This window comes from Strix aluco, chromosome 29 (assembly GCF_031877795.1).
Source record: "Strix aluco isolate bStrAlu1 chromosome 29, bStrAlu1.hap1, whole genome shotgun sequence".
Lineage (NCBI taxonomy): Eukaryota > Metazoa > Chordata > Aves > Strigiformes > Strigidae > Strix > Strix aluco.
The window spans coordinates 3,546,680-3,570,511 of NC_133959.1; the positions used below are offsets into that span (position 1 = coordinate 3,546,680).

General features: G+C 53.2%; 1 protein-coding gene across 1 annotated transcript in view; it reads right to left on the reverse strand.

Annotated features, from left to right (window-relative positions):
* LOC141916199 (fibrillin-2-like) overlaps positions 1-23,832 on the reverse strand; it is a 113,698-nt gene that overhangs the window by 13,647 nt on the left and 76,219 nt on the right. The window contains exons 16-43 of the mRNA XM_074808453.1: positions 23,520-23,573; positions 20,436-20,561; positions 19,931-20,056; positions 18,994-19,113; positions 18,053-18,190; positions 17,922-17,972; positions 16,595-16,720; positions 15,763-15,990; positions 15,490-15,615; positions 14,992-15,120; positions 10,364-10,489; positions 9,909-10,034; positions 9,432-9,554; positions 8,996-9,121; positions 8,726-8,851; positions 8,150-8,272; positions 7,308-7,430; positions 6,832-6,957; positions 6,276-6,398; positions 5,736-5,858; positions 4,983-5,144; positions 4,359-4,427; positions 3,930-4,055; positions 3,483-3,608; positions 2,846-2,995; positions 2,246-2,317; positions 1,053-1,178; positions 443-568 (exon numbers count right to left, since the gene is read on the reverse strand). Coding sequence (XP_074664554.1) covers positions 443-568; positions 1,053-1,178; positions 2,246-2,317; positions 2,846-2,995; positions 3,483-3,608; positions 3,930-4,055; positions 4,359-4,427; positions 4,983-5,144; positions 5,736-5,858; positions 6,276-6,398; positions 6,832-6,957; positions 7,308-7,430; positions 8,150-8,272; positions 8,726-8,851; positions 8,996-9,121; positions 9,432-9,554; positions 9,909-10,034; positions 10,364-10,489; positions 14,992-15,120; positions 15,490-15,615; positions 15,763-15,990; positions 16,595-16,720; positions 17,922-17,972; positions 18,053-18,190; positions 18,994-19,113; positions 19,931-20,056; positions 20,436-20,561; positions 23,520-23,573 — 3,426 coding nt within the window. The remainder of the gene's footprint in view (positions 1-442; positions 569-1,052; positions 1,179-2,245; positions 2,318-2,845; positions 2,996-3,482; positions 3,609-3,929; positions 4,056-4,358; positions 4,428-4,982; positions 5,145-5,735; positions 5,859-6,275; positions 6,399-6,831; positions 6,958-7,307; positions 7,431-8,149; positions 8,273-8,725; positions 8,852-8,995; positions 9,122-9,431; positions 9,555-9,908; positions 10,035-10,363; positions 10,490-14,991; positions 15,121-15,489; positions 15,616-15,762; positions 15,991-16,594; positions 16,721-17,921; positions 17,973-18,052; positions 18,191-18,993; positions 19,114-19,930; positions 20,057-20,435; positions 20,562-23,519; positions 23,574-23,832) is intronic.

Here is a 23,832-nt window from a genome sequence, read left to right on the forward strand (position 1 = left end):
AGCCGAGGCACCAGCCTTTTGCAGAGCCCGGCTTGCTGGTGGGCAGCTGTGTCTGTGAGCAGCAGCACAGCAGAACCGGCTCTGTTTTCTGAGAGGTGGCTTCACAGAGAATAAGATTTGTGCGCTGCCATCTCTAAATAAATAAATTTTGCTGGAGAAAGTGGCCTGAGTTGTCAGACTAAAGCTGCACATCACAGTGACCTTTTCTCCTCCCTCAGGAGCCCACAGTCCCTGGGAATTGTTCCAAAGGTACAGATATCCCATAATCACAGCACAGCCAGGTCATAGTGCCCAGGCTTGACAAAAGACCCACGCGTGGGACCGGCAAGTCCTTCATCCCGTCCTTCCTTGGGTCTGCACAACCATCTGAAGAGCCTAGGCAGGGGTGTCAGCGCCTCGCACACGTGTCTCTGGAATAGGTAGCAAAGAGCTCCCATCTTACCCACGCAGGCTCCGCTAGGCGACAGCTTGTATCCGGTTGAGCATTCGCACCTGTAACTGCCCGGGATGTTGATGCAGTCAGCGTTGCGCTGGCAGAGGTTCTCCCCACTGCTGCACTCGTCGATGTCTGTGGGAGGAGAGCAGGGCAAACCTGGACTGTGCAGAGTGACGAGCCCTCACCAGGCACCATCATCCTGGAAGGGCTGGAGTGGCTCAGTGCAGTCAACTGAATTTTAACCCTGGGTTTGCTCCAATTGGGGTCAATTTTCAACTTTTTTTTTTTTTTATTGCTTTGCAAGAAAATAATGGGAATTTTAGTTACAACTTAAAACTTTGAAACACACACATTTGCAAACTTTTTCTAAAAAAAGCCAAAAAAGAGAGGAAGGGAAAGCCAGAAAGGAGCATGAATGAAAATCAGCAATTTTTGTCCAACCATTGATGCGGAAAATGAAGAAGATTTCAAGAAGGCTGAGAACGTGTAGACTCTGTCCATGTCTGCTGACAGCCCACATCCTGGTGCCCCACAAGGTGGGGAGATGCTAGTGCCATGCGGAGAGCCCCCACCCTCCTGGGCGCCCCTGGCAGCGCTGCCCCGGCTGCCCCGTTACCTTCGCAGATGAGCAGGATGTTGTTGTAGCTGAATCCGATGGGACACTCGCACCTGAAGCTGCCGATTTGGTTGATGCAGACACCGTTCGTGCAGATAGCAGGGATCTCGCTGCACTCATCGATATCTGCACACAGACAACATCTCTCAGCATCCTGGGAAGGCAGCAGGGAGGAAAGCATCCCCCATAGCTGGGGGCTGGGAGGCTGCTGCCCTTGTTCATCCTAAAAAGAAGACTGTCAGGAAGGGGCCACCAAACAGTGGAGCAACTCTTGGAGGACTGATACTGGATCTGCAGATCCTGCCAGGCCAGGGCTGCTCTGCAGAGATCTGGGTACACAACAGAGCCACATAAGACTCCAAGTAGTAGGAGCCACAGGATTTCTGGCAGAGCCTGCACAGCACAGGGGAGGGGTCCTACCCCAGACACCCACCGTGTTTCTCTGAGTGTGTCTCTGCAGTAACACAGTTACTCACTAAGGCTCTGGGACCAGGCTGCAAATGGGACGTCCAGGGGGTCACTGAAATACTGAGATGCCTCCAGGGTCCCTGACTCTGTTGCTGTGCCCAGCACAATCCACCACCAGCCCTGCCAGCCCTGCAGCCCTGCCCTGATACCCTCTGCTGCACTTTCTTTCTGGGAGCGGAAGATGAACTCATCTCCTTCCTCTTCAGTCCCCTGGTTGATATTGCCAAGGCCAGGTGAAGCAATGATTATCTGTTTGTCTCACAAACTACCAGCGAGTCCATCTTTCAAGACTGCAAAACATCTCTAGACAGCTCACAAATCCCAGGATTTTCAACAGCTCCTCTGGCTTTCCATCCACCAAAACACAAACCTGAAACCTTGGCTCTCAGAGGTGCCCTGCTGCCAGTGTGAGCACCAGGGCTATCACAGGTCTGGATCTACCTGGCCACTGGCCACTGCCTGTGGTCACTGGCCACTTGTCTCTCGTGGTGGGATGGAAACCAAGGCATAATTGCAAATGTAGGGAGGTCTGAGCAGCCCAGCCACTCAGGAAGGTTTGGCCAGCTGCTTGCAGCCATGTGTGCCACCTCTTTTCCTTGTCTCTTTTCTGCTCGGGGCTTAATTTACTAAGGGAGGAGAAGGGAACAGGCTCACAAGCACCATGGGGAGAAAGCAGAGGGGCAGAGAGCAGACCTGGATCTCCTGGGCACGGGGGCTCTACTCACCGATCGGCTTTCCTGTGTGGATGTCGATGATAAATCCAGGGGCCTGGTTCCCACACAGGATCTGGTACTCGGCTGGAAGGGGAACACCAAGGTCATGGCCATGCCCAGTGGCATGAGGGACGAGAGGGACAAGGGCCAACTAAGGCTGGAGTGAGCGGAGAGGTGATCTGACAGGCAGGAGGGGATCTGCATGGTGCTCGGTCAGGAGTCACAGGGGCCAAGAACACGTATGGCACCAGGCAAAGGTTACACGCACCTGCACTGCAGGGCACACACACACACAATTAATGGCACGTGCACACGTGGCGTCTGCACACCTTGCAGGCAGGTACAGACTCACTCCTCCACACAACGCTGACACCCACACCACTGCCCATGCAGCCCACACATCATCTCCTCGCCGCACATACTGTCCCAGTCCCCTGTGTCCTTCTACTGCCACGCACGTCCCCGCAGCGCTCCCCCCGCCAGGTGCCACCTGCCAGACTTGATGCTCTCCCTTGTCCCCCTCTATTTTGCACTCAAAGTGCACGTGGGCCTGCTGGAGAAGTGAGGGGGCAGCCACAGGATCAAGACGTTCTTCCCAAAAGCTTGACTTACGGCTGGCTGGTGTGGGGCAGGGTTCGCATGGCTTGTTCCAGGCCTTGCCAATGTTGTAGGAGCAGCAGCACATCTTCTTGGTCATGTTGAAGGAGAGCTCGTTCTCACACGTGTCGTTGTAGTTGCGATAGCACACGCTCTTCCTCATGTCTGCAAAGAGAGCCCAGACAGCGTCTTGTGCCAGCCCCAGGAAGGGGTGCTGCCAGCCCCGGGGAGCTCATTGCTGAGGGTATGCCACCCTGTCCTGTCCTGGGGACCACAGGTGACACACAGGGCAGCCCAGCAAAGCGGCTGCAGTGATGGGCTGAAGCCCTGCTCCAGCGAGAGCGTGGGGTCCTGCCCCGCAGCAGGCAGTGGCAATGCTCTGCTGGGTCCCTCACCGCCCCGTGCCAGCCGCTCTCCCTATAACCGCTGTCAGGGCGAGCGTCAGCCCCTCTGGCACGGGAATGTGCGCGGCGTAGGGGCAGGGATGGGGTGAGGCACTGGTGAGCTCAGGCATCCCGAGTCCCAGCCCTCGCTCCCAGCCCTTCTGCTCTGTCCACTCAGCCACGTTGCTGCCCACAGCACAACCCAGGGTTCGCACACAGGCAGGGCACTGCCAGACCCCCTCCCGCAGATTCGGACCGTGCATCCGTACCCATGCAGTTATTTCCTCCATTGACTTGCATGTACTCAGGGGGGCACACGCAGGTGTAGTTGCCGAGGGTGTTGTAGCAGGTCCCAGGGCCACAGATCCCAATGTGAGCAGAGCACTCATCAATATCTGCCGAATAAAGGAGATTGGAGGTCAAAGCACTGGGCACAGGTAGAGAAGGGCCTGCCATGGCGTTGGGGGTAGGCTTGGCATAGGGTATGGATGGGACTGGCACAGCGACCAGGCTGGCCTGGCACTGGGAAAGGGGAAAGGGGAAAGGGTTTGTGATGAGGGTGGGAAGTCTGAAATGGAAAGGGGAAGGGATTCTGCCAACCACTCTTAGGGCAGCCCCGATACACGCACAACTCTGTTGCACACACGAGCACGCACATGGACGTGTGCCATACACACCAGGCACACAGGCAAGCACAGGCCCCGCGGTGCAGTTACCTTCACAGATGCGCGTGTCCTCATTGAGGTAGTAGCCAAGGGGGCACTCACACTGGAAGCTGCCAAAAGTGTTCACGCAGTTGCCGCCCTGGCAGAGGCCCGGCAGCTCCTGGCACTCGTCGATGTCTGAGGAGGGAGAGCAGTCGCGGGGGTGTTCACTGCCTGAGCCCAGCCCGGGCGGCGCCTTCACCCCAGGATCCCCAGCGGGCTCATCCCACCACCTCCAGCCCTTGCTGGTGCCCGAGCGGCTCAGCCATGGGGCTGGAGGATGTCCGAGGAGACCACACACTTGCTGCTTAACATTTGGTGGAGGGGGGCTTGGCGGGCACCCCGCCAGCCCTGTGCCACAGCAGACAGTGCCCATATGGGGCTGGGGTCCCCCAGCACCCAAGTCACTGGTGAGGGGGCATGGGGGCCGGGTTGACTTACCTTCCAGGATGACCGTGATGGGGTTGGGCCGGAAACCTTCTCCTCCAGGGCACAAGGTCTTGTACTCAGCTGCGGAAAAAGTTAGTCAGGGGGATCCTGAGCTGAGTGGGCTCCCATAAAGCAGAAGGGGTAGGGAGAACCAGGAGAAACCCAGGAGAAATAGGCCGTGAGGATGGTGTCAGGGGTCCAGATGGAGCAGCCTGACTCCCACTGCATGCTGAGCTAACTTAGCTGCCCTGCCTAACCCTTCTAACCCTTGAACCCTTGTCTAACCTCTTCTAACCCTTGAATAGGGTTAGTTTAGGTCTGCTGCCCCCCCCAGCCCACTGGACTAGGAACAAAGGATCCCAACCTGCATCCCCCAGGCACAACCAGCCTGGTGTCTCCCACCCCACCTCACCTCCCCCCTGTCCTGGTCCACCTGTCTAGCCCTGCACTGACAAACAGCGTTGCCTTCTTCTCCCTCAGCCTCCCTTGCTCTATTGTGATGATCACATATCCTGGACCCAGGACCCCCGGACTGAGTTGAGAAGCCAACAGGGAAGTGGCCCCCTGTCTCTTCTCTGCTCTACACTGCCCATCCAGCCCCTGTTCAAGTTCACCCCAGACATTTTCCCAACTCACTCGTGTTGGCTGGAGGACAAAGCTCACAGGGGTTGCCCCATGCACGACCCAGCGAGCAGCAGCAGGATGCCCGAGTGACCCCAACTCCGATTTCTGCGCTGCAGGAGATCCCCCCATCTCCTCGATCCTGGGTGTCCAGGAAGCAGTTCCCAACACGGGTATCTGCACAGAGACAGTAGTGGGTGAGCAAAGCCGGTAAAGATTTGTGTGCACAGGAAGAGTGAATGGCACTATTGCCTCAAGAAGCAGGGAGAGGGATAAGGCCCCAGTCCTGTCCCAGATGTCCACCTGTGTTGTAGCAAACCACGTCCAGTCTGTCCTTGCAGCTCATGACTTTGGGAACCCTTCAAGAACAAAGTCTGCCCAGCTTGTCTGGTAAAAGCCACACTATATCGTACAGGGGTGACAGCATGGTGGCCTGTCTTCAGTATGGTTAGGGAGCATGACCCAAATAATGTTATCAGTAACCCAGGGCCTTGCAAGAAACAAACACTTAAGAATAGCTCCAGAGCTGCTCAGGAATAACATTGCTTCAACCAGGAGAGCACCCACAATGGTCACACAAGGTGGGCTAGGCTTAACAGGAGGTAGGTACTCTGCTGCTGCAGGGTTAAGCCCATCATGAACAGCCAGGTATTTGGCAGGGCAGAGAGTGGTCAGTCATCCCAGTCTCTGGTAGTGGCCAGTTCCAGCTAGGTGGGACCACCAAGGTCTTGGATGGAAGGTGTGCCCTCCACACAGGTCCCCACTCACCCACACAGCCCACACCAGTGGGGTTCAGCTCGAAGTCCTGTGGACAGTTGCACAGGTAGCTGCCAGGGGTGTTGACACACAGGCCGTTGATACAGTTCACAGGGTCTGCACATTCATTAATGTCTGAAAGGATGGAAAGATGAAGACTGAAAAAAAAAGAGGAAGACTGCCACAGAAACCACAGCCCCAGCCCTAAGCTCTGTAGTGTGTGTTCTGGGTGTATCCCCACAACCATGGTGTTTCTAAGGCTCTTCATGCGATGGTAGGCAAAGCTTTTCTACAAGCAGACCTTGCCTTGTCCTACCTCATACCACCCTGCCCAGAGTCAGAAGAAAGGAGCAGAGCCACACCAAGCTTTCCCTCCCATCCATGAAGGCCCACCTCACAGCAGCGTCAAGGCCTTGCTAAGAGCAAAGACACATCACCACATCACACAGGGATGCTTGACTGGCTTTAGGCTGCTAGTGCCACTCCTTGTCATGGCTGGGGCAAGATGACACCAGCAGATCCTCATCCAACAGCCCTGTGAAAGTCCCATACCTGTGCAGTTGCCTCCACTCCTGTCCAGTTCATAGCCATCGTCACAGGCACAGCGGAACATCCCCGGCAGGTTCTGGCAGGTCCCAAAGACACAGATATTCTGGAAGGTGCATTCATCAATGTCTGCAAAACAGGGAAAGCTGGGTATTCAGGATCTGGCAGAGTGAGGGCCAGGACAGGCCTCTCCTGCTCCCATCTCAAAGCAGAGCCACAGTTCAGCTGTGGGTAACCCATCTCAGGATGGTTTTAGTGCCATGGGATACCATCTCCTGGGTGAGCAGGACCAGGCATGCTGTGTGTATGCCCTCTCCCCTCACCCCTGTTTTGTTGATTGTCCACATCTTGCATGGATCCTTGGCTTAGCCCAGCCTCTCTGCAGGCTGGGGACCAACTCCTGGAAGGGGAAGAGCTGGCACCTCAGGAGCCTTGCACCTCCAGGTGATGCTGGATCTTGCTTAGTAATGGATCAGGCAGTGACAGTGCAGTGGAGAGACCAAGGCCAGAAAGGGGGTGGCCACTGGGTCTCCTGAAGCAGCAGTCAAAACTGGGGACTTACCCTGGCAGGCCTTGCTGTCCTCTGTGGGATTGAAGCCCATCTCACACTCGCAGCGGTAACCCCCAGGTGCATTGAGACACTGCCCATTCTCACACAGGTTCACGTTGTCCGCACACTCGTCGACATCTAGAGAGAGTCAAGCACGAGAGTGACATGGTGTCCACCCGAAGATGGGAGCTGCCCTCAGGTTGCCCAGAGAATTCCCACAAGCTTGTTCCCACTCCTCCACTGGGAGGCTGGGAGTAGGGGGCTGCAATACTTCTCATTGCCTTGATCGTCCCCAAAGACCTGCTGGGAGGAAGGTGGATCTCTGCGGAAGGTGTCTGAGCAGGCTGTGGGGCAGGGCAGGCTGCAGTGGCTTTTGGGGGACATCTGGTTTGGGGAAGCTGAGCCAGGTGGTTGAGAGGGGGTGACTCCCTGTCCCGGGAGGATGCCCAAGCCATGCTCCTGCTGCCAGCTGAGTCTGTGGGCCTCACCTGAGCAGGAGAAGCCGTCCCCGTTGAAGCCTTCTCGGCAGGCACAGCGGTAGGAGCCTGGCGTGTTGACGCAGTTGGCGTTCAGGTTGCACTTGTGCTCTTCAGTTGCACACTCGTCCAGATCTGTTCAGGGAGAACACCCCGTCAGTGCTTGGCCTCTGGCTTTTCCTCCAAGCCTGGGCAGCTCGTGTAGGGCCCAGGGGGGGCGTGTAGATGGCCCAGGAGACTGCAGCCCCAAGGCAGCTGGAGCACTCGTGAGGCTCCAACACATCTCCACGAGCCTCTATGGCCATGAGACAACCCTGGCAGTGCTGACACAGACAATATGGCAGTGGGACGCTTTCACACACACATACCCACGTTCCCAGTACCTCCCCAGTTCAGACGTGTGTATCCATACCCTTGCATCCCTTCATACACACCACACACATGCCAGTAAGTCCCTGGACTCACACACACACACCGCCCACAGCTGTGTACCCCTGCACACGTACCACACCGTGCCCCAACACATCACCACACAGCCACGGCGCCAGTCTGACAGCGACATTCATCCGCACTCATCTCAATACCGTGCCCACCCACTCCACATCCCACAAATCCATGTCCTCGCTCCCACATTCGTGGCTTCACAGACAGGGTTGCAGAGCCTGACAGTGCAGTGTATGCCCACACCTGCAGCCCACCTCTGTCACACACCCACATCTCTCCACACTTCCATAAATCCTCACACAGAGTTCCTGGGGCTCAAGAGCATTTTAAATGCCAGCTCAGCTCAGCCTTCACAGGTGCCCACAGAGCACCCGGACACACAAACATCCTCTCCTGGGATGAGAACTTACCGTTGCACTTCAGCCCATCTCCAAGCCAGCCTGTGCGACACTTGCATTTGAAGCTCCCAGGCACATTGATGCAGGAGGCATGCATGTCACAGTTGTGAGCCCCGATCTCACATTCATCGATATCTGCAGGAAGGAAGGACATCAGAGCTGACACAGCTCAGCTCCCCCAGGAGAGGAGGGGGCCGCCGAGTACAATCCTGTTAACTGGTCTGGGTACCAGTGGCTCCTGGGAGTCTGAACCCCAGGGGATGGGAACAAGGTGCTTTGGGGAACAGGCTGCCTGGAGTTGTACCCTTGAGCTGAAGAGCTGATCTGTGCTCACCCCAGGAAGATGAAAACAAAAAGAAGGGCAGGCCCCTGGCTTGGCTATAAACTAGGAAGGTATCAATCCTTGCCTGCAGTCTGCCTTCACGGCCATCTCTGCCTGCCCAGGAGGGGCTCCCAGCCCACAACCACATCCCAGGGTGTCCGCAGCATCCCCCAGCACAGGGATGGTGTTCTCTCCATGACAGCTGTGGGAGGGGTTTGTGAGGACTCCCACCAGCACCCCTAGCTCCAGGTCTGGTGAGTTCCCACCTGTGCAGCCTGTGGTTCCCTTCTTGACAAAGTAGCCCAGCTGGCAGTGACAGATGAAGGAGCCCTTCGTGTTCTCACACTCGCCGTGCAGGCAGATGTTAGGGTTGAGATCACACTCATTCACATCTGCAGGAGAAAAAGGACTTGCTTGGAACACCACAAGAACTATGATGTGATTCTGGGGCAACCAGATACAGATCCCTTCCTCCATCCAACATCATCCTTGTGATGCAGTGCTGGCACATGCCCAGGGCACAGCCCTGTCCTCACCAATGCAGGTCTTCATGTCCAGGGATGCCATGAAGCCATCGAAGCAGAGGCAACGGTACTCCCCGGGGATGTTAGTGCACTGTCCACCATCACAGATATCCGGATTATCCTCACATTCATCAATATCTAGAGAGAGGAGACCGTCACCAAAGGAAAGACGTTAGGGCCAGCGAAAGAGTATTGTGGGAGCAGGAGGGGTCAGGAAGGAGTTGCAGGAGGGGCTTTGCTCCAAATCATGTAGTTCCAGGACTCTGGAGCCTGTAATGAGGGGCTGGACATTGCAGTGCAAAGCACAAACATCTGGCCAGGGAAATCACCTCTCTGGACGTGACTTAAAAATGAGAGGCCCTCACCCTGAAGCCAACACTATGGCTGACTGGAAATGGACACAGAGGTCCCTGGGGCAGCGCCTATGAGAGCCAAGCTGTCCTCTCACCTGCACACGATCTCTTGTCCGGCATCAACGCGTAGCCTTCACTGCAGCTGCACTCATAGCTGCCCTCCGAGTTGGAGCAGTGTGTGTCACAGCCACCGTTGGTTATGGTGCACTCATCAATGTCTGGGGGAGAAGGGAGAGGTTAGGCGGCTGCGAGGGTCTCAGGCTGGGATACCTGCCTCGCCGTGGAGCTGCTCAGTAACAAAGTGGGAGAGGTGCTGAAGAGGAAACAAAGCTCCCCCAGCTAGAAGAAAGCGCCTCTTGTCTTCTCTGCCAACCACTTGCAGCTCAGAGTAGCTTCACAGCTGACGACAGCCCCTTACCAAAAGTGTCAATCTGGCTGTAGCTCAGCCAGGAGGTTCCCACCTTGCCTTACCCTCAGACACCCAGTGATCATTACAAGAGGTGTGAGGCCAGGAGGGTTCTAGATGCGTACCAGGGTCTTGGCACGGCTATTTGGCAAAGGGGAGCACTCACCGACACAGCCCTGCCTGTCCAGCGTGGCCTGGAAGCCTGAATCACACGTGCACTGGTAGGTACCAATGACGTTGACGCAGCGTCCGTTGCGACACAGGTTGTCACTGAGGGAGCATTCGTTGATATCTGTGGTGGGAAGAACAGTTCGAGCAATGCTGATGCCACACTGAGCACCATTTTGTACCCATCCCCGGGTACCCCCCCACCCACTGCTGTCTCCAAACTGAATTTGTCATTGCCCCATTGGTCAGCCTTCAGCGAAGAGCAGGTAGAACAACAGACATCATAAATGCAATGAAACCCTGGGAGTGGCCTCGGTCCCTCCTGGATGAGTGTGTTCTACCCACATATGGGATTGGAAGGAGAGTTTCATGCGCCCAGCATGAGATCCAAGTCTCCCTGTACCATTACCCTTGAACAGGCTCTGGTCATAACACAGCTTTCCATCACCTCACCTATGCAAGTGTTCCCTTCAGAAGTCAGCTCATGTCCCGGAGGGCAGATGCATTCAAAGCTCCCATCTGTGTTCATGCAGATCCCACCTCGGCACAGCAGCGGGTCCCGCTCACACTCATTGATATCTGCAGAGAACGACGTGAAACGTGGCGGATTGTCCCCTTCAGCTGGGCCTTCCAGATAATGGGGTGGTGGTGGTGCCATACACCACAGTCCCATCACCAGGATATATCCCAGAACAGAGAGACTTCACCAAATGAACAGGGCAGTGAATCCAGGGCTTGGGTGAGTCCAGCGTGCTTACAGCTGAAGTATGCGTTTTGGGAAACCACAACTCTTGCTTTGGCCTCAGTAGAATGTAAAGTGTAACATCAGGAGAAGTTATTTGTGCAGATCAGCCAGCAAGGACTAGAAGGATAGTCCCTAGCTCCCATCCCTCCTATCTTAGTACGTTTTCACAAATCCCATCAGCAGAGGAAGAGTTCCTCAGAAAATGTGTAGTCTGATAGAAGACTAACAGACAGGCTTTCTGGTTACAGCCTTCAGAGTAGTTCCAGTATCACACACAGGGCTAAGAAATAATCTCTACATTTTGGAAAAAAAATCACATATGGACAAAGGGATTGAATTTACTAGGAACTGGAGAAATTCCTGAAATAGATTAAACTGCTGTGAGAGGGATGTGACCCAGCCAAAGATGAAACCAGGCTGCTAGCATCAAAAATGAAGAAAAAAAAAAAAAAAGTGATAGAGAAGTTCATAAATCCCAGACTAAAAAACCCAAACCAGGGAAACTACTGGAATGGTGCTCTGGTAATGGTTGGAAACAAAAACCAACAGAAGGAGGAGATGAAGCACTGCAAGTATCAAAACTGGGAAGCTTTATTATTGATTCGTTACCCACAGCCCCTGGAGAAAGCTCCTTGTGATCTACTACGATAGTGCACAGGTAACAGTCTTTGTGAGACTTGTGGTGTTTCACAGTGCAAGTTATGCTTTTTGGAAGGACAAATGCTGGATGAATCCGATCCTCTAACTTTGGAAACAGGAATCTGAGAATGAGGTTCTCTGTTTTGGTCCCAGAATAGATTCAAAAGGTTTTGCATTCTTTCCTGCCCCTAGAATTGACTCAAGATGTGCTGCACTGAGAGTAAGAGAGCAAAAAAAGGGAAGTCTGCCTGGAACTGCTCAGAGGATTCACCTGTCCATAACTGCACTCTGAGAAATGTGCTTTCATAATGCAACATAAATGACCTGAGGGAGCTAAAAACCGCCCCCATGAACCCCTCAGTGACAGCAGACAGAGAGTGATGTCAGATATATTTAAAAACCCCATTTTCTTCTCGTATGTTTATTTTTCTGACTCCAACCTTATAATTAAGAATGGAAACTTTCACCTTACTGGAATAAAACACTCTGTTGAGTGTTTTCAGCTTATCTACAGCTAAAGTGGGCCGCGATACATCTGACAAGGGGGGTGACGGGCCGCTATCAAACAGTCCCACAGGACCCATACCTCCAGTTCTCCATGGTGGGAGACGGTTCCTAATTAACTGCAGGATGTAGGTTCATGCTGATGTTTATTGCCAGGGGCTGGCAAGAAATCCTCCCTCGTGAGGCTGAAGCCAAGTTCTTTTGCCAAACACAGGCAGGAAGAAGTTAAGACTATGGGAAACGGCATAGTGTCACAACAGCTTTTGGGGTGAAATGACTCAATCCCCTGTCACTTAGAAAAAATGGTAAGGTGGAATTGTGCAGATAAACTTAAAAAAAAAAAAAAAAAAGACAAGCAGGAAAACACAATGTCCTTATATAATGATATCAGAAATCTCATTACTGAAAGAAGATAGCAGGCCATCAGTGGGGACTCTGACATTCTCAGTATCTCAGAAATGGAGCAGGAGAAGGAGTAAGATGATCAGTGTGAGCTGTGGTAACCCACGCTACAAATTGTATGGAAAAGACAGAAAACCATGCCAGTGGCAGGGCGGTGATATATTTTAAAGAATCCAGAGAATCAAATATGAAAAATAAATAAATGGTATTGAATCATGCCACAGATTGAAGTGGTTTGAAAGTCCAAGCCAAAGCAGAAAGAGCAGAATATTGAGACTAGGTCAGTCAGACAAGTTAGTCTGGCTAGACAGACGAGAAGTGGAACATGGTATGCCAGGAATTAGAGGACAGTAACAGTCTGGCTGACTTGTTGGAGACGAACTGAGGTACTGAGGTCATTGATGGGATTTTTTAAGCTACAAACAAGAATTATTAAATTGAAAACAGATGAGAATCTGACAGAATAAAAACAAGCAATGGCCAGATGGGAGGAGCTGTAAAGAATTATCTGAGGATAAAGGACGATTAAATGGGCAGGTGAAAGGGAGCCTTTACAATTATAACTGGAAATAGAGGGGGGTAGAAGAATGCAGATGGTCTACCAGAACTTCTCATGAAGGACTTGATCTGCGCAAATGTTTGGGGTAGTGGAGAGGGGACTGATTAATGGTTGAGGTTGGTATGAAGTTGCTGCAGATTCAAGGAAAGGTGCAGAAACAGCAACAGTTGATTCGATACCACATATAAGTGAGACCAGGTTGAAAGTCATTTTAGAAAAGATTCAGTGCAAAGCAGCCCAAGAAAAATTGGATGAATCAGCAAGATTCAGAGCTAGAAGAGACTCAAGTTATCAAATGGTCAACCTCTTGCTGAGCAAGGTGTATCTCCATGTTCTCATGCCAGCGGAGGCATTTAACAGCACATGGATGTAGGATGTGCAATGACACCAAGTGGTGCTATAAAGACCAAAGATTAATATGTGTCCTAATATAGGAGTGAAAAGAATAGGTTTACGAATCTCAGCAGTGATCTAATAATGATATAACTGACAGTTACTTGCAAGGAACATATATTATCTAGAAAATGGACCAAGCTACATGTAACTGGATTAAAATGACTGATGTGGTATGTGAGACATAACTTAGCGCAGGTAGATGAACCAAGTTAAAAAGAAAGATAACTGTGGTGGCATGGATAGGGTACCACACAAAAAGATCTATAAGTTGAGAAACGTTCTGCAGTGATGTTTGTAAATACATGGCTTAATGTAAGGGTTGAACATTGGTTGATATGAATAACGTCTGGAGATGGGTGTACGTTCAGAGTGTGGATATGTAAATAATCAGTGGCAGAATAAATAATAGATAGGTAACGCAAGGCTGAAAAGAAGTAGAAGGAGATGAGACGTCACACAAAGGAAACAGCCAAGTGTGTAGGAGAATTGGAGCTCACAGCCATTGAGTTCAAGCTGCTGGCCTGGCAGAGCTCCACTGTGTACTAGCCAATCCCCAGTAGAAAGGTTGCCGTCACCCTACGTAGCAGGAATGAAAATACCAGGCATGGATGGTGTCCCAGCTCAGTGGCAATGCCAGGCTCAAGCTCCAGCTGCTGGTGGCTGAAACAAGAGGAAAGGTTAGTGGCCAAGGTTTGGTGCAAGGGAAGGTCCAAGTGAAGGAAGAGTACAAAATGAAGAATGAACATTGTACAAGTACATGAACAAGTATAAGATGAAAAAGAAAATACAAGGCATTAGTTTTATGTGAAGAAAGAAAGGCACCATTGCACTGGGATTGCAGGGAAATGCCCTTTGGGTATAGCAAGCAGGAAAGGGATGGGAAAGAACTTGAGAAAAGCTGGCCCAGGGGCTCCCAGCGTGGGCTCCCCTGTGGGCTCCCACAGCCGACGTAACGGTGGCCAGGAGGTGGCAGGGCAGGACCAACGATGTCCCATGAGTGTCATAGCAGGAAGAGCCCAGGATGCTCCCCTGGGCCTGGCACTATACCCAGGAGTCCTCCCTGATGCTGACCTGGGCTCACAGTCTCCTTCCCCAGCTCATGGGGCACCACCAGCCCAGGTGCTGGGCACAGGCTCTGGTTTCTGGTCTCTGAGGGAAGGCCCCAGTTTTGGCCCCCAGTCGGGCAACCTTGTCACAGTCTGTCCTTGCTCTGCATGGTACAGAGCCCTGGGGCAGTGCTAGCAGAGACAGCATGGGGCCAGTCACTGATGGACTATTGGCCCACATAAGGCTCAGCATCCGTGCAGGAGGCAGAGGCTACAGCTCTGTCTCTTTGCCCTCTTTCTCTGGAGGGGTCTTGGGCTCAAGCCAAGCCTTGCTGGGGCCCGGCCTCTCCCTTTATGTCCTCCAGCTTAGAAAGCCTGTGCTGTGTCTCATGAATGCCCGACTTCACTTTTCTTATGCTTTGCTGTCTTCCCAGGGTTACATCTATGGGTGCCCTCAGCTACACACCCAGCATTCCTCTCTCTACACGTGCTGCCCTTCAGCCCAGCTCTGTCTTTGCAATTAGAGCAAGGCAGAAGACTCATTACCCTGGGGAGAGCAGAGGCTGCCAGGGCTCTCTGCAGCACAGGGACTCCCACAGCTCTCCCAGGGGGCAATGAGGAGATGTGGCTTGATAGCAGGGAACAGTGAGCCAGCCAGACAGGTAGTGGAGCAGCAAGACACACAGGGAGCAGCTTGGCACGAAGCCCTTTGTCAGATCTGGCACCAGCTACTTTCCTCCCTGTTGCAAAAGAGTAAGGGTGCTGTCCCGCCCCAGAGACGAGTCCTTACCCATGCAGTTCTTCATCATCATGAAGCCACTCTCGTAACCTTCAAAGCACTCGCACTCAAAGCTGCCCGGCGTGTTGACACAGGTGCCATGGCCACACAGGTCTGGTGAGATGCGGCACTCGTCGATGTCTGTGGGAATGAAGATCAGCTAGTGGAGGCAGGACAGACTACGAGCACCACTACAGCTGGCACCCGGCTGCCTGTAGTGCACATCAAATTCAAAGAACAAGGACTGGCAAGTCTGAGCCGGCAGACCAAGGAACTCCTCTTCCTGAAGGGAGAGGCAGCAGTTAAGCTTTCTCTCTGGTGCAGGACTGATCCTTCATCCCACGAGCAGGAAGAGCCTTGTGCTCATGGTCCTGCCCTTGGCTTCTCAGCACGTCCCTGAGATAACTGCCATTACTCCTCTGGGCACCACCCTCATGCTAAGCATCCCACAAGGCAGGCAAGGCAGCAACATGGGCAAGAGTGGTCCGGAGGGGGCTACTCTTCTCTTACCTGTGCAGTTCCTTTCCTCAGCATCCAAAGCAAAGCCGTTGCCACAGATACACCTGAAGCTGCCAATGGTGTTCCGACAGGTCCCATGAGTGCACAGGCCAGAGAAGACCTTACATTCATTCACATCTGTGGGTGGAGGCAGAACAGCAGTGTTTCAGGGAGGGGAAGTCTGCAACGAACCTACAGTCCCAGGGCAGGCAGCAGGTTCCTTGGACTGTAGCTGAGATGGGCTGAGCACACCCCACAATCAGCAGCTCCCCTCTTTCTTCTCACCTTTGTAGAAGGGCCTTCCTGAAAGCACGTCTCCTCGGTTGGCAAAGCCGGGTCCCCTCGGGCAGATGGCCTTGTACTCGCTGGAGCCGACCTTGGGACATTCTTCACAGTCGATGCCCCAGGCTGAGCCCACAGAACAGCAGCACATGTCGATCCGGTACTTGCCTGGCAGAGGCTCCGTGCACTCATCTTCATCCCATTTCATGTAGCACTGTTCCACACGCACGTCTGGTGAGAGAGCAGAGCTGAGCCCTTGCCTGCAGCACCTAACCTCTGGTAAAACCAGAGATATCATTTTCTGTGACATAATTAGCAAGGTTCCTGGGAGAGCTTTGGCTGAGGCATCCTCCAAACAATCCCCAGGTAGGGGCCATTTGGATGAGGCCACCTTGTTTGGGATGCTGTGAGAGGTTTAGTAGTATGGGCATGGCCAACCTGTGCTGTTGGCAACAGGGCCAGAGAATGGACCCTCCATGGGGTAGTTCATAGTGCAGATGGCCCCTGTGAAGGGCAGAGGTTTGTCTGTGTGTCCAGAAAGCAGCCAGGAGTTGTTTTAGGGCTGCTGGGCTGTGTCATTAACCAGTTAGGTTATCTATTTGGCTACCCCTGAAGTCCACCCAAGGAGAACAATTGCATTATTGGCTGGACCTGGGGACACGAAATTATGGCAACCTTGCCTTGGTTAGGCTGCTAGGTCTGGGAGCCCTTACTGGGTATGATGTGCCACCACTCAATTCCCAAGACTGCTGCACGTGGTGGGTAGGGGGTGGTTGGACCTCTGTAGAGAAGGTTGAACAGAGGCCAGGATCTGGGTGAGATGGGGTGTCCTTACCCACACATGTCCTAGCAGTGCCATCAAGGGTCAGTCCTTCTGGACACTCGCACCGAAAGGAGCCAGCAGTGTTCACACAGCGTCCATTTGGGCAGACGCCAGGGAAGACCTCACACTCATTCACATCTGTTGGCACAAAAGCAAGAGACAGGCATGAGACAGGCCCAGTATGTCCTCAAGGGGCTCCTGGAGGAGATGGGAGGAGCCCAGAGCTGCCCATCAGACTAAAACTGGCAACTTGTCACAATGAAAACCATGCACAGCCACAGCCATGCCCAGACACTTTTGCAAGGAGGCTGCATTACAAAGCCTTGTTGGGGACAGATAGACAGGGTGGCCCTGTTGCACATGTCCATGGTTGACACAGCGCTGACAGAGTAGCACCAGGACTCACAAACATGAGTACTGCTGATGGAGCAACTAAAACTGGAAACCCGCTTCCAAGCACTTGAATGACAAGAAAGTCATCAGCAGTAGTCAGCACGGATTGACCAAGGGCAAGTCATGACTGATGAGCTTGCTAAAATTCTGTGATGAAATGACTGGCCTGGTAGGTGAGGGAAGAGTGGTGGATTTTGTCTACCTAGCCTTCAGAAGGCCTTTGGCACTGTCTTACATCAGATCCTCATAGACAAGCTGTTGATGTGCGGGCTCTTTGAGCAGACAGTGAGGTAGATTGAAAATTGGCCAAATGGCTGGGCCCAGAGAGTGGTGTTCAGTGGCACAAAGTCTAGTTGGAGGCCGGCAACTAGCGGCGTACCCCAGGGATCAATACTGGGTCAGATTCTGTTTAACATCATTAGTTATCTGGATGATGGGGTAAAGCGTACCCTCAGCAAATTTGTTGATAAAACTGGGAAGAGTGGCTGATACGCCAGAAGGTCATGCTGCCATCCAGAGGGACCTTGGCAGGCTGGAGAAATGGGCTGCCAGGAACCTCATGCAGTTCAACAAGAAGTGCAAAATCCTGCACCTGGGGAGGTCACCCAGCTGGAAAGCAGCTTGGCAGAAAAGGACCTGGGGGTCCTGGTAGACACCAAGTTGAACATGAGGCAGCAATGTGCCCTTGCTGCAGAGAGGGCTGATGGTATCCTGGGCTGCATTAGGAGGAGTGTTGTCAGCTGGATGAGGGAAGTGAGGCCACAGCTGAAGTACTGTGTCCAGTTCTTGGCTCCTCAGTACAAGAGAGAGATGGACATACTGGAGAGAGTCCAATAAAGGGTCAGAAAGTGCAGATCCCCCACCAGATTCAAAGATGCAGGATAGTAACAATTAAACAATATCCTTGTTCCCAATAAAAAAAGTCTTGTGTCCTGCAGCACTTTACCTTCACACGTGACCCCCTTCATTCTAGCATATCCCCGGGGACAGGCAGTGTCTGCAAGAAAACAGAGGAACGTCAGCAAAGAAATGGGCTGCCTCCTGCCTTCCTGATCTCTGTGCCAAGCAGAGCCTTACCGATCTCGCAGCGCTCACAGGGGCTGCCCCACGCTGCCCCCAGGGTAGCGCAGCACTCCGATTTCAGCGTGGCCCCGTTGATGTTCACCTCGCAACGCCCATCCTGGATGTTCAGCCAGCACGTCCCTTTCATGCTGTCTGTAGGGGCAGACACAGCATGAGTGAAGAGCTGCTCCTTGAGGGAGGTTCCCAGCTTCACGGCAGCCAGGCTGCCACGAGAAGCAGCTGGGAGGAACTCTCCCTGAGCTGCAATGTGCCTGTTGTTCTCCGGCGTCACTTTATCTTTTAGGCTGTGGGGCCAAGGACTTTGCAACGTGGACACAGACCGTGCTGCTCCCTAGAGCCCTGTCCCACTGCTGTGCCGTGGAGCAGCATTTCTGTGCTCTCTGATACAACACTATTGTGTCAGTTCTGTGTCCTGCCCTTTTCCTAGTCCCAGCCTGCTCCTCTTCTGGGTAGAAATAGTCCTTTCTCTCCATCTGTCCCTGTAACGCTTCATAAGGCCCTGACCATCTAGGAGTGGGAAGTGGGTACCTTCTCATCATCTTGATGAGAAGGGTTCTATTTCATCTTGATGTGCCTTAATGTCAGCACACTACATGCCCATCTGGCGAGTGAGAACCCACCATCCAGCCCTGCAGGATGCCCTGGGAGCCCATGTCTGTGCTTTATCTTGCTGCAGCACAGTTGGGGATTTCTGTGTCCACCACACACTGTTCAGAGCCCTGCCTGAGGCTGCAGCTTTTCAGGCCCCCTGGATGCGTAAGAGACACATTAATTGTTACCAACACCCAAGGAAACACTAGGTGATAAAGAGAGGTGTCAAAGGATCCCCATCCCTAAGCCGGGAACTTGCTTCAGATGAACAGCAAGGGGTGATGATGGGCACTGCTGGTGCCAGTCGCTGTCCCAGAGCTGCCTGTAGAAGGTCGCATCCTTACCCACGCAGATGGTGCCACTGGGGTCCAGCTTGCTGCCTGGGGAGCACTCGCAAGCAAAGGAGCCAGCATTGTTCCTGCAGACACCGTTCACACAAGGGTTAGAGGTGCACTCATTGATATCTGCGGGAAGAAAGGGACTGTCACTGCCATGGGACCCAGTGTTCTGGGCCAGAGACTGGGGGAGATGAGAAGCACGGAACATGAAGAAAGGAGTTGTTCAGCTGTTCAGAGGATCACCAGTCCAGGCCAAAGGAGTTCTGCACGTACAACTCAAGGATGCACCATCTCAGGGGGGGTGGGCGCTGACAGCAGACACTCTATTAGTGAACTTCTTCAGGATTGAGGGAATGGTTGGTGCAACTACTGGGGAATGATGGACTTGCTTGCTCAGGGCTGCTCTTGGCTAAGGTGTGAGCAGCCACAGTGATCAATATGGCCCTCGTGTACCTGCCGGAACCAGATGTGAGGCTACGTAGCATTTTTCACCCTCTTTACAGAAAATCGGCTTTTTTCTCTAAACAGACATTTATGTGCAAAGTGCCAGTTCTCAAATGTCTGAGGACTTTGTGGTCAGGAAACAATTTCCTCCACTCCAAACTGTAAGCTTTCAATCAAATCTCCGAAACTTGCAATTTTGGTCAGGTTTTAGCTAAAATTTTGGGGGCCTAGAGGAAATTGTTTTGGTTTTCAGTCAGTGAAAAGCCCAGATGTTCTGGGTTTGGATGTCCACTATTTTGAATGAAGTGTGAAATTTCCCCCCAGGAAAAAAAACCCAAACCCACAAACCCAAAGCGTGGACCTGCTCCAGTTCAAACCACTGCGGCCAAAAGGGAACCAAAGACACGTTAGACCTTGAGCTCCCTTTCAGGCAGGACCTCAGGCCATAGCTCTTTACATCTAGTGAAGATGTTCTCCTTTGCCTTCAGAGTCACATTACCTTCACAGGTGTCTGTCTCCGTCCTGAAGACAAAGCCCTTGGGGCAGGTGCAGGTGTAGCTGCCGGGTGTGTTGCGGCACAGTCCGTTGTCACACAGCAAACGATTGACAGTGCATTCATCAACGTCTGTGGGCAGAGAGATGGGGTTTCTGAGCTACAACACCAGCGTCCACTCTTCTACTCTACCAGCCCTACAGAGCTCTGGCAGCCTGAGAGGCACAGAAATGCAGTACTGTCCTCAAGGCACTACAGTGTGGAAAGTACGATACATCACACACGTGTAGTTTCTCACAAAGCACCTTGTGCTCTTCCATGTGGACAAGGCAGCCCTGAATGGGGACAGTGCTTGAGGGCATCAGCTGCTGCATCACCTCGGGCTCCTGTGCAGCTGAAGGTCTGCATCTGGCTGCCAGCCTCACACACCGAGTGCATGCCACCCCCTCCCCACCAGCCCTGAGCTTCTGGTTCCCTGTGCCACAGGGAGCCTGGGCTGCCCTGGACTCACCCACACAGTTCTTGCCCGTGGGATCTGACTCGTAGCCCAGGTTGCAGATGCAGCGGTAGCTCCCACGCAGGTTCTCGCACATGCCGTTGGGGCAGATGTCTGGGTTGAGGGCACATTCATTGATGTCTGCACAGAGGAACAAGTCAAATTAGATCCTCCATGGCAAACGCAAATACAGAAAAGTTCCAGGCCCTAATTCTTCATTGCTCCTCAGTGTCGATAGCCAGCCAGGCCACCCCTCTGCAGAAATCCCTCCTTCCCGTCCTACCTACCCTCCTGGTTTGACCCAGTATGTCCTGGAGAGCCTTATTCCTCTCCTCCTGGTGCTGTGGAGCTGGGCATCTTTGTCCTGGGGATACACAGCTGACCTAGCATAGGGTTCTGAGCTCAGGAGGAGAGAACTGGACAAAGGGTTGAGTTAAACCCAGGCTCAGTTCCATATCAAGGGCTCTCAGATCCTTCTGTTTTGTTCCTGAGACTCCTTACAGTATCTCCATCCCAGGTACTCAGGTCAGACCATTTAATTATCCCTCCTACTGGAAAAGGTGGAGGAAGATGTTGTTTGTAAGGTGCTGTGAGCAGGATGCTGGAGCCAACTGGGGTAAGGGCAAAGTGTGATGGACAACCTGCCTGTGCATACCCAGCCCTGCCACAGGGGACCATTGCTGGGGGCAGAACAGGGCACAGAGTGCTCAGACATACTGGAGAGCACGCTGTGGGCACCTGGGCTGGCAGAGGGTCGTGTCCATGGCTGGATGGTCACAGCAAAGCCCTTCCAATGGCAAAGTCCCTGTATCTCCCAGTCTACCCATGGTCCCCAAGCTGAGAGCTTGTACAGGCTCCCTGACCACACTGCTGCCAGGCTGGAAGAGGTCCTGATCAGGCCAAAGTAAATTTCCCTTCCCTACTGCTGACATAAAGAACTGTCTGAAAGTAGCCTGTGAAGCCTGGAAAGAGAGAAGTGAGGACCTGTGGCCTCTGCCTGGTTCCTGGCCCTGGAGAACATGTTGTGGTGCTGGGGCAGGGAGAGAGGGGAGTGTTATGTTTGGGGGAGGGCAGGGCCTGGGACAGAGGCCAAGTCCTGCAGGATGTCAAAACCTCAGCTTCAAAGACTTGCAGAGTGCCTTGAACAAATCTGCCCCAAACTGAGACATTTTTGGACAGTTCCACAGCAAGGTGCAGTGGGTACCACAGCCCCTGCTGCTCATGAGCATGGTGGTTGGGCTCAGGTCTGGCAGGGAGAGCCGTGGGCATCTCTGCCATCACCCACCTCCTGCCTGCCCACCCTGTCAACAGCACCAAGTGCCCTGTGCATGCGGAGAGTAACCCAGAAGGGTGGCAGCCAGGTGGGCAGCATCTCTTCCTCTGCATCAGCATCATCTCACTGCCTTTTTGGAGTAAAGCTCTGGTGCCCAGGCAAAGCAATTTTACCCTGGCAAGAACCAGCCTCCCCACAGAACAGGGCAGGTTCGTGTTTGTACAGCAGTGTCCTCACAGTGCCATAGTGCCAGATGGCAAGCAGCCCAGGCCAGGGCTTCCCAGACACTGCTGGCCTTTGGCTCCACGCAGTTGGAGTTCAGTTACATCCCCAGGGAAACGCAACCCTGGAGAGTGCTGTATGTGCATATAGTCCTGGCTGCGGGCAGCGACGGGCTGACCAGAGCATGTCTGACGTTAGCTTCTTGCTAGAAAGTGTCTTATCGTTAGCCTGAGACCAATTTCGGCCAAGACACGGTGCCCTGGAAGGAAGCCCAAGAAGCCACCAGGGTTTTGCCTCTGGCTCATTCCCATTTGGAAAGTTTTGAAAGGCCGTAGCTATCTGGCTGCTCTGTGCTCTTCCTGCTGATCCAAGCACTGCCCAGGGCTGGCAGCGCAGCCGCCTGCCTGACCTCTTGCACAGCTGTCTAATTCAAAGCAGCCCCTTGGCAACTCATCCCAACACGCGCTTATCACCTCCCTCTCCCTGGGAGACTGTGAACCCTCTTCTTCTGTGACCAAGGAGCTGGAGGGCAGAGGAGGGAAACAAGCAAGAGGATGCAATTGGTCACGCTCTTCATTCCCATCAAAGCAGGGAGTAAAGCCAAACTCTGTGTGTGCATCCCCAGCAATGCAGTTCCCACAGGGTGCCAGGAATCAACCATTTGATTCAATACACAGTCCTCAGGGATGCTTGCTCAACAGTAACTCGTGGGGCTTTAGGGAGAAGAAAAGACACAGAGCACCCCTCTCCCCCTGTGCCCAAGCTCACGTCCCACCCACAGACACTAACGCAGAGGTAGGCTCTTGCCTGCACTTACCCCCCCCCCCCCCAGGCCATGCTCTCCTGCGCTTACTCACAACCAGCTCTCACACACATGGGTGTAACGCGCTAACTCTCCAGCGCACCCTCCGCAGTGCCAAGTCTCTCGTGGCACACGCTCCCACGGGCACACAGACACACGCACACGCCATTAAAAGCAGCTGAAAGAAAGAGCTGAGAGTGACATTAAGAAAGAGGGAGAGTGACACTGGTAAGGCTGCACCTCGATTACTGTGGGTTCAGTTTTGGGCCCCTCACTACAAAAAGGCCATTGAATGACTCGAGCGTGTCCAGAGAAGGGCAACGGAGCTGGTGCAGGGTCTGGAGCACAGGTCTGATGGGGAGCGGCTGAGGGAACTGGGGGGGTTTAGTCTGGAGAAGAGGAGGCTGAGGGGAGACCTCATGGCCCTCTACAACTCCCTGAAAGGAGGGTGCAGAGAGGGGGGATGAGCCTCTTTAATCAAGTAATAAGTGATAGGACAAGAGGGAATGGCCTCAAGTTGCACCAGGGAAGGTTTAGACTAGATATTAAGAAGTATTTCTTCACAGAACGGGTAGTCAGCGTTGGAATGGGCTGCCCAGGGAGGTGGTGGAGTCCCCATCCCTGGAGGTGTTCAAGAGTCGGGTTGACCCAGCGCTGAGGGATCTGGTGGAGTTGGGATCTGTCAGTGCTGGGTTAACGGTTGGACTGGATGATCTTCAAGGTCCCTTCCAACCTGGATGATTCTGTGATTCTGTGTGATTAAAAGTGTCTGTCTACAATCTGGTACACGGGATGCACATACCTCTGCCATCAGCTGTTATTCCGATGCCGCTGCTGCAGAGTGCCTGGAATTCAGCTGCGTAGAGAGCACAACAGAGCCATTAGCTTTTCTAGACAGTTCACGCGCAGTGACATTAATTCTGAGTAACGCTGGATTTATTGTTTGTTTGTTAGAATGTCAGCTGTGGGCTTCCAAGCAGTGTCTGTTTATACTTATGCAACGTGTATTTTAGAGCTGATACTCGCAGTTAGTCCAACACTGTGAGAATCCCTGCAATGAGATCAGCATCGGATCTGTGGATCCAGCCTGAGTTTGTTGACTGCATGGCATCCCT